This window comes from Melopsittacus undulatus, chromosome 10 (assembly GCF_012275295.1).
Source record: "Melopsittacus undulatus isolate bMelUnd1 chromosome 10, bMelUnd1.mat.Z, whole genome shotgun sequence".
Taxonomy (NCBI): Eukaryota; Metazoa; Chordata; class Aves; order Psittaciformes; family Psittaculidae; genus Melopsittacus; species Melopsittacus undulatus.
The window spans coordinates 9,583,712-9,593,004 of record NC_047536.1 but is presented as its reverse complement, the minus strand read 5'-3'; the positions used below and the strand labels follow the sequence as shown (position 1 = coordinate 9,593,004).

The 9,293-nt window shown below is 41.9% G+C and overlaps 1 protein-coding gene across 1 annotated transcript; it reads right to left on the bottom strand.

Moving 5' to 3' along the window:
- Nucleotides 1-609: 609 nt before the first annotated feature.
- Nucleotides 610-7,686, bottom strand: C10H5orf47 (chromosome 10 C5orf47 homolog). Its single transcript, XM_013127360.3, has 5 exons — nucleotides 7,401-7,686; nucleotides 5,744-5,832; nucleotides 4,175-4,277; nucleotides 1,387-1,436; nucleotides 610-1,012 (listed from the first exon to the last, which is right to left on the bottom strand). Exons 1-5 carry the CDS (start codon nucleotides 7,684-7,686, stop codon nucleotides 986-988), a joined length of 555 nt encoding a protein of 184 aa, XP_012982814.2. The 3' UTR covers nucleotides 610-985.
- Nucleotides 7,687-9,293: the final 1,607 nt, after the last annotated feature.

The following is a 9,293-nucleotide window of genomic DNA, read 5'->3' as shown; positions in this document are numbered from 1 at the left end:
GCACATTCCAGTTACACACTTGCAGTTTTACTATTGAGAAAACAGAGACGAAACCGTTCCAAATGCTTTGCTGCTTAATGACACAATCACTAGCGTATTATTAAAACTCAACACTCTGACATCCCAGTCATTATATCTGCGAACACTAAGACATTACGCAATGAGAAAACAATCCTTTTATTGAAACCAAGGATGTCTAATTGTGACAGGTGAATGTTTTAGCTACAGAGATGAAATCCATACACATACTATTTTTATGCAATGTTCGTGTTCCATTTACACAATTTGCTAGTTTAAAAGGCTTTTATAGTCAATCAAGAGTTCAAGTATGAAACTTCATAACAGATGAAAATTATATTGTGTTACTGAAGTCAGCTAGATAAACAATACTTTCTGATTATGATGATATCATTATGTGCTTCACGATGAACAGCAAGACAGAAAAAATTCACCTGGCTTCATATTCAAAGTAGTTGCTGAGATTCATGTATAAATGGATGAATGAACAGAAGGGTAATTGTGTATTATTTTAATATAATAAAGTCAAATTTATTCAAACTGGTAAGAAAAAAATGTGTTTCTTTGTATCTTGTGTGGAGTTCTGCCTTACTGAATTTGTGTTTGCTTATGATTCTGACAAGCTGCAAAAACTAGATATAAATACCGTCAACACTAAATTGTATCTCTATTCTTTGCAAGCAAACTGTCACAATATTATGCTCATTACAAAGCTTTTGAAAACTAATAGCTAAGTGAAACACTCGACTTAATGACTTGAAATAAATATCTTGCAACAGAACTGTGTAAGCCACTGTAAAAACAAATCTCTTAAACAGTAAAAGCACATGCACCGACCAAACAGGGAACCTGTGTGCACTGAAATCTCTCACAGCCTTGCCACCAACTTCAGTAAGAACTAGATCAAAGTAAAAACTTTCAATACTTTTATATTTCCTTCTGGATTGCGTCTTCCTTTAATTTCTTGCTATACCCAGCCAAAGATGCACTCCTCCTAGAGAAAAAAGGTGACAAAGGTGAAATGGTGCATTCCCTTTAATGTTAAGTCAAATATAAATCATGCCAAACAAATACTCTATTCAGATTCCTGTGGTTTTACTTTAGACCCTCACAGAAGGACTTGGCTCAATAAAAAGGCAAACTCCACCTTCCAGCCTTGGCAATTCCCACAGCCCTTTCTGATGAGGACAGAGCTGTTCTACTTTCCAAATATGACTGAAATCTTGAAAAACATTTGAGCCCAATGTCAGGAATACTGAAGTATACAACCAGTGCTTATTGATAACACCAAACAACAATATCAGTGTGTCTTTAGAATGTGATTATTTTGTTTAAGCTTGCTTGGCAACTAATGGTCTACATACATACCCTGTCCAGGGATGATGGCTCATTCTGTGAAATTTGGCTCATATCATTGCCTGTGGGAAAATATTATGTGGAGACATATCATCATTTTCAGTCACGCCAAATCTAATCTTAATTGCAACATTCCAAGGAGTAAATAGGTAGCAGTAGAATGCAAACAGATCTTCATTTTCTCAAGAAAAGTATTTATAGAGGCAATAAAATGCAGAATGAATTTTCTAGCTTTATTAATCTAGTTTTAAAAAAGAAGATGAAAATGAACTCTGTCTACGCAGATTTGTTTATCTTTACCTAAATGTCTGCTAGAATTATTCTATTTGCTTTTTGTTGAATGAAAAATTCAGATCAATAGAAGACTTATCTCCTTGATTTGATGTTTTATAACATCTGCTAATTAGAAAGAAGGTATTAGAATTGATGGTTTTCATCTAGATAGAGCTTAATAGTAGATTCTTGAAGCTTCTGAAAAGTGAGGTACAATTACAGTTGAGCATAGAGTTAATGTTGGGAAGGAGGGGTTGGTTGGGTTGGACTTTTTTTAAGTCACTAGAAATTATATATAAAGACAATGCTCTCCCTCCAGATGACAAAGAGAAATCAGTATTTGAAAAGAGAACAGGCCCTGTCCAGAAATACAAGCTTGACAAAGCAGCATGTTGCATATCTATAACAAACAGAAAAGCAGATTAGCAGCCATTATGCTGAGATGGTAAATCTACCAAAGATATTCTGTATCAGCAGAAAATTGGGGTGGGGGGTTTAACAATAACTTGCACTTCTGGAGGCAATCACCTATTATAGATTTCTACTTTTTTTTTCCTTGTTTCTTTTTCTTGAAAGCAAGCAAACCAAAATCCTGGAAGACCTTTATTTTTCTTCATTTATCCTACATACACATTGATATATATGTCCTATGTATACATATACATCCAACATACACATTAACAGCTACTCACAAAAACTTCTGCAGTGATCTAAGCTGTAAGGGAAAGCATGTGGAAGCTGCTAAATCAAAACCTTTAGATCTGATAGAAAAGCAGAGTGTTACAGTGGCTTCTGCAGCAGGCTTATAGCAGAAAAATCCCTAAAACACTACTAATCTTGAAGATGCACCCCCAGCACCAAACTACTCCTGGCTAGCAGGAAAGGGTGAGTCAGGAGGAAGGGTGCCCATGACTAATGCTGTGGAATTCTTACATATCGCAGGTACAGGCAAATAATCAATCACTCTCATTATTGTGATATTGTGAGGGTGGTGAGGCACTGGAACTGGTTGCCCAGAGAAACTATGGATGTCTCATCCCTGGAAATGTTCACAGTCAGGTTGGACAGAACTTGGAGCAACCTGGTCTAGTGGAAGATGTCCCTGCCCATAGTAAGGGGGTTGGAACTGGATGGTCTTTTAAGGTCCCTCCCACCCAAACCATTCTGTGATTGCTGCAAACAAATGAGCAGTAATACAGATGGAGCATTCACCAACAGTGAAGCGGATAGCATTTTAAATGATGGCAAAAATAAGAGAATAAGGATTATCAGAGCCAAAAAACAGTTTCTATATGAGGAGAGATTTAGTAGACTGGAACTTCTCAGCATAGAAATATGACAGAGGCCAATGGAATCTTGATTGGCATAAAGAATATGAATAGCACATAATTAATACCCAGCATCTCATAATATCAGAATTAATGAGGAGTTGGTTTTAAGATGAACAGAAGTTCTTTTCCACATAATGCAGAATATTTGCAGAATATATGCAGAATATGTTGCTGCAGTGTACTGTGGAATTTCTTTTAGTATTCCAGTAGCAGTCACTGCAGGTCATATGGGACATTCATGGGGACAGATTTCTGTTTTGAACCAGAATTGCACTTCTTTTGTTCTCATGAAAAAAACATTTTGAGGGAGTATTTTCTTGTCACACGTGTGGAAATCTAATCAGTGTGACACATACAACATTCAACAAAAAATGAGATACTGGCAACAATGGATATACTTCTCTGTATATGCCCCAACATGTGGAAAACTTCCATCAACACAAATGTAAGCTAATCTGAAGTGGTGTGGGTGAATATGCCATTTTAAACTTGCCTGGTAAGTCTTCATGGATTAGTATATTCTTTTTCCTAAAAACTCACCAGACAGTGAAGATTGAAATTCCAATTACATTTCTAAGCATACACTGTATTATCTTCAATTGTGCAGCAACTACAATGTCTCTAATTGAAGTTGGCTGAATGCAGAGCACCAGATTTAATTCCTGAGTCATTTTCCAGTAATGAAATAGCTTTATTCAGGGCACAGTGTGAGAACATGTTTGATGGTTATGTTAAATTTTGCTACAGCTATCTTTGGGGAGCACCTAATTTATTTATTGTCCGCATGAAACCAACCACTATTTTCCTATGTGAAAAAAAACCCCAAATTATTATTCATAAAAGTACTGCCTTAGACACATGTGTGAATAGTAGTTTAATTACATTTTTCACGTGTTCAGAAAAACTAGCAGATAATTTATGTTCATGTCTTCTTTGACATTAGTCCACAGCAAAAACACCTGCCATCCTTCCTCCAAATTAATACATACAAGAACCTCAATAAAACACAAGGGTTTTTCAGATATGTCTAGAAATGTCTGAAGTATGCAATGACTCCCATAACTTGTGAGCTGTAAAACCTACTACCCAAAACAAACAGCTGAATGGGCCTTAAACCTAGGGATCTTAAGTCAACAAGCTTGCGATAATAGTTTGTCTTCTCTTGTAAAGGAAACCATTATCAGTTCATTGCCTACCTTCTCCATTAAACTGTTTGCAAGTCAAGAGTCGGCTTCTGAGCTCCTCATTTTCTGCAAGCATTTTTGAAATTACTTTCCAGACCTTAGGCCAGACTTTAGACTGAAAGATAAAACTGAACTTTCTCAGTGAAGCATACAAAGAAGTTTATATTAAACCGTTTATAGGGCAGAACTTTTAATTCTTCAGCATGATTTTGAAGTCCAGCTGTTTTTTTGCTGAGGATTGAGAAGGGGGAGCTGTGGAGTAGGGATATATATGGGGGATATACTGAAAGAATCACCTCTATTTAAAAGTCAAAAGACATAAATTACTCCATGATTTTCCAGAGGATCTCCTCCTGTCTTGTCAAAACTCTTGTTTATCCAGGACTTGTGAAGTGCCCTTCTAGATAAGAGCAGCTTTACAAAAACCTGTGTAGAGCCATTAAACTCTCTTCAAAGTCATCCAAAATGAATGGGAAGTAAGATGGGGAATATGAAGATAGCTTATTTTTCCTGGAGCAAAACTTTCCATGTAATCCTTCAACAAGCTGTAATTCAGACCCCATGCTCAGATTCCAGAATAACAATGGCCTTGCCTATTTCATATCAAATCCAGATTCATCTGTTTTATAGATGTTGATAGCCTTTATTTTAGAGGCATAAAGGTCTGTCTATAGTGGGTACATTTCAGACTTGTGCACTGAAAATATAAAATCCAAACTATTGGCAAAGGCATTCAGACAAAGAGGCAAACTAACAAATGTAAATGACTGATAATATGCTAACGTTATGACTTTTACTAGACCCCATCCATGAAACTAGTTTAAATCTAAAGATAATTCCTTTCCCATGGACATTTATTGCTCAAACATAATACATATTCCTCATTCTTTTTGAAGACTATTTAATGTACTAGAAGAGTGATATTATAGTATGTTATTAGTTGTTCCCCTGAAGTCAGTAGTACTTTGCTGTTTTTAAATCAAATATCTGTGACATTACTATATTATTGTCTAGCTGATCACTTGTACTTCACGCATTGCAAAATCTCCTAATGACTTACTGTTTTAATAAAGGTGTCTTTTAAAATGTCAAGCATTTGTTGAACTACTGAACAGGAACAGAAATACATTGTGAATCAGAAAGTAATTTTGAATTGCTACTAGTATGGTGTTATTACCTCTCATTCTTGCTTTCGCTTATTTGTAACCTGTAGGGTTTCTTTGCTTAAAATGTAAAAGGAAGAGGAGCTGCAGAGCTTTTCCCAGCTGGGTTTGACCCAGCAAGGTGTGCAGCACCCTGGCCCAAATCCAGCAAAGCATTTCAGTACAGGCATTAAGTCAACAGCACACTCTCATTTTTCAAGGTAAGCACACACTTAAGTGCTTTATTGAATGAGAGCCAGAATTTTAAAGCCTCCAGAGAGGGAAAATAACACCATTTTTCTTTTCTGTAAGTAAGGTTTTCAGTAACAGACTACCAATTCAATCTTTTAATCTCCTTCATGCTCTCACATAGACAAAATAACCAGGAAGCAATTTTCTCAAATGCAAAGGCAGCTAATTCAGCTCCCACATTTTATACCTTTTGCTTCTTTCGTTTAATTACTTTATCAACATTCCTTGAAGGGACGGGAAAGTTGAAGGTGTCAGCCTTGGCCTCTTGAAGGTCACCTAGGAAGAGAGTTTAGAAAGCATATTCTGAGTGTTTACAACACATTCCTGAGGAAGCTGTAGATCTTCCAGAGGAACAACTTATTTCTGGTCCCAGCAGGTTACAGGATATCACATCTTTCATTGTGCTAACTATCACCTTGCTTATTTTCTCCATTATACCATGGGGAAAGAGGGTGTCTCAAACTCCACAAAACAGATTTCAAAACTGTACAGCAACCAGAAATTAAAACAACAGGCTTCTGGGCAATACAAACTAGCTTTTAATCCGCTCTTTTTCCCCTTCCTATGGCAGCTATTAAAATTCGCCTGGGCTTTAAGAGGAGGTGAGTAGACTGAGACAAGAAATCAGACAAAGCACTAAAACACAGAAGCAAGGGACATGATCTTATGGACTCAAGACATGCATAAACAGAAGGAGGAAGGACTCAGGTGAGTTCCGGTTATCCAAGTAGCTGCTGGACAGGCATGGCATGAGCTGAGGAAAAGGGTGACCCATGTGGGGTTGTTGAACCAGGTTACAGCCATGGGCTCATCTCTTGCCACAGCAGGTCCTCAGGCAAACCAGTTTCCTTCAGGGCAGCACATCTCCACCAGCAGGTATCCAAGGCAGCCACAGAGCTTCCAGTCACCCACAATCACAGGTTGCCTCCGAGCTATGGGTTGGCATCACTTAGATAATAACCCGTAACTCAGAACTGATGCTTTTAATTCCAGACTGATGCAACATTTCACTTTGCTATCTTCAGAAAAAAAGGCTTTTAGAAGGAGGAAAAAATAGAAGAAAATGAAAACATTTCAAGAGCAATGTTAGCAAAACTCAGGACCACCCTAACTGTGTCACCCTTCACTTCCAGATCACATCTTGGCTTCTTCTCCAGAAACCAGGTCATGTTCCCCATTTTCACTCCATTTCATCCCATGCAGCAGAGCTGTTTCATAACAGATCACAAACAGTGGAAAACTGCCTGATTTTGTTGTTTGCTTTTATAAAAAAGGCACCCACACCCATGCCCATCCCAACCTTCTTTGGCTCCAGCCACAAAAAAAAGAACATTAGGAAACATCTTTGAGCTGTCACAGCAGCAAGAGGTCCAGCAGCACAGCGGCTCTCTGGTTAGGTGGGAATCTTCTGAGAGGCAGGAAAGATCCTGAAGTTCAGTGTGAAATACAGCAGCCCTGTTGGACGTACCTTATTTCTGGCCTTATCGCTTCCACAGGGAAGGACGGGGAAGGCTGCAATGGAGGCAGCCACCTCACCTCACAGGATGGAGACACTGCAGCTGGACAGCATTAGGAGTTTGGGGCAAAATATAACATTTTTCACTCATGTAAGTTTAACACTATGTTCCTGCCTCAGTACCAGTCTAACTGTACCAGGCATAACAAGAAAAACACTGTGCCACCTTCACCCCTCCGTGTGCACAGTCTCTGCCTGAAGGAAGAACCCAGTGAGGCAGTATCAGCCATGCACCACACTGAAATAAACCATTCCCGCCCAAAAAGGAGACATGGTGCTGGCTCTTCCCTCCCGTGCCCAGGGGCACAGAGGTTCCAGTTATACATACCGTGCTGGCGGCTGACAGGCTCCACCACACCACAGCTCCCCACCGTCTGCCTCCTGCCACCTGCAGCAGGCCCAGGGCTGGTCTTGTGCCCTGGCACCCGGGCAGCCCTCTGCCTCCTGGCCTTCCCTCTGGGGCTCAGCTGGGAAAACAGGGGCCCATCCCGGCTGGCCTCAGTCTCCGAGCAGCTGCTGCCATAGCGGATGACAGAGCCGCAGCGGTGGGAGCCGAAGCTGTTGACATAGACGAGCGGCACACGCGGCCTACCCCGGCTGCCGCCGGGCGCCATGTGTGGCAGGGCAGGGTGGCGGCGAGGCCCTGCTGAGGCAGGGAGCTGAGGGGAGACTGGGGCAATGGGGAGCGCGTGGTGGCTGCTGCACTGTGGGGAGCACTGTGCCAGCAGCCCCTTCCTCTGTGCAGGCACAGAGGGGACCTGCAGAGCACCCCTCCTGCCCCATCCTGTCTGATCACAGACATCCCGTTTCCATGTCCCAGCTGGGAAAAGGGAGAAATAACTGTTTTCTGAGCAGGAACAACGAGCTAAGTGCAGAACAGGAGCTGGCCATGCACCATCCCAGTGTCTCCCTCACTCCCATAAGTAAGCTGCCCCACAAGGTTGCTTTTGGCCAGCATCAGTTAGGGTTTGGCTCAGAGTATGCGGACTGAAGTCATATATCGATCTACTTCATGCAAGTTATTGATGAAGGGATATAGGGGACTCCAGGCTGAAGGTAATGATGCATTGTTTGTCTTTGCTGTGACTTACAAAAGGAGAACAAGCAGCATCTCTCTGGTGTGGGTGCTTCTGCGCTGAAACACTGCTGCTGCATTGATACACCGAGTTTCCACACCAGATACTCGGAGCAGCTTACCTGCTCCTGCTGGGTGGCTCCAGCAACCCGCTGAACAATGCTCATGAAACATCAAATACCTGTTGTCATTCTGTCCTTCAAGCAACAGCAGGCACACACGGCATTGTGTGGTAATGAGGGGGTGCCCAAAGCAGTCAGGAGTCCTTCCCATGGAAGTTTTCTGCAGAGACATGCCCCATAGCAGCAGCAGGATCAGGAGACATGGCCAGTGACAAGTGGGATGTCTCAAGCCATTTAAGAGCACAAGTCCCATTGGTTTGTTTTTGCTTTGGCACTGAAATACTGCTCCGTATCATTTCACAGTTTCAGCACACTGCGCTGCTCAGAGGAGGGAAATAGTTGAGAGACAGGATAAATGTCATGAAAAGACCCGTTTCTAACTGTTCTAGCAGCAGCAGCCATATGAACGATGTCGCCCTAGAGAGAAGAGCACGAAGCAAACCGGAGGCTTCCCCCAGCCTGTGAGGAGGCTGAGCGAGGTCTCGGGGCTACTTCCCCTGGTCCCCCTCGCTGGGGTACCCTGGCAGGGCCGGGTGCTGCACAGGCGGACCCCGCGAGGTGGCAGCCTTACCTACCAAACCAGCCCGTGTCCCCGCTCCCTGGCTGCGGACCCGGCGCTCAGCGCAGGCAAAAGACCCACACTGGGAAGCGTCCCAGGATTTCCAGCTATTTTATACACTGTCAGGGGGAGGGAAAACGCGGCATTCTGCGTATGCAGCTGAAAAAGAGGAAAACAGCTTCCAGAGGCACAGCCTGAGGGTTTGCCAGAGGAAATCGCTATTTCCCAATATAAGGGCATCTACTGCAGGCTCTAAAGTGTATGGACTAAAAACGAGGTCACAGATAAGATACGACCATCGAGTCACTGCGCTTAAGATCGAATGGGATCTCAAAAACACGCAAACAGCAGACTCCCTCCTCTGCAAAGACCTGAGCTAACAAATGGTCCCAGTGAGGCAGCAGCCAGAGAGTTCAGTGTGGGGGTATTAAATCCAGAGAGATGCAACCAAATAGCTTCATTAGA

Coding starts and splice junctions, on each gene's coding strand:
- C10H5orf47 (XM_013127360.3), bottom strand. CDS start 7,686: ATGGCGCCCGGCGGCAGCCGGGGTAGGCCGCGTGTGCCGCTCGTCTAT. Junction 4,278..5,743: donor TTAAACGAAAGAAGCAAAAG/GTATAAAATGTG, acceptor TTTATCTTTCAG/TCTAAAGTCTGGCCTAAGGT. Junction 1,013..1,386: donor AGCCATCATCCCTGGACAGG/GTATGTATGTAG, acceptor TTTTTTCTCTAG/GAGGAGTGCATCTTTGGCTG.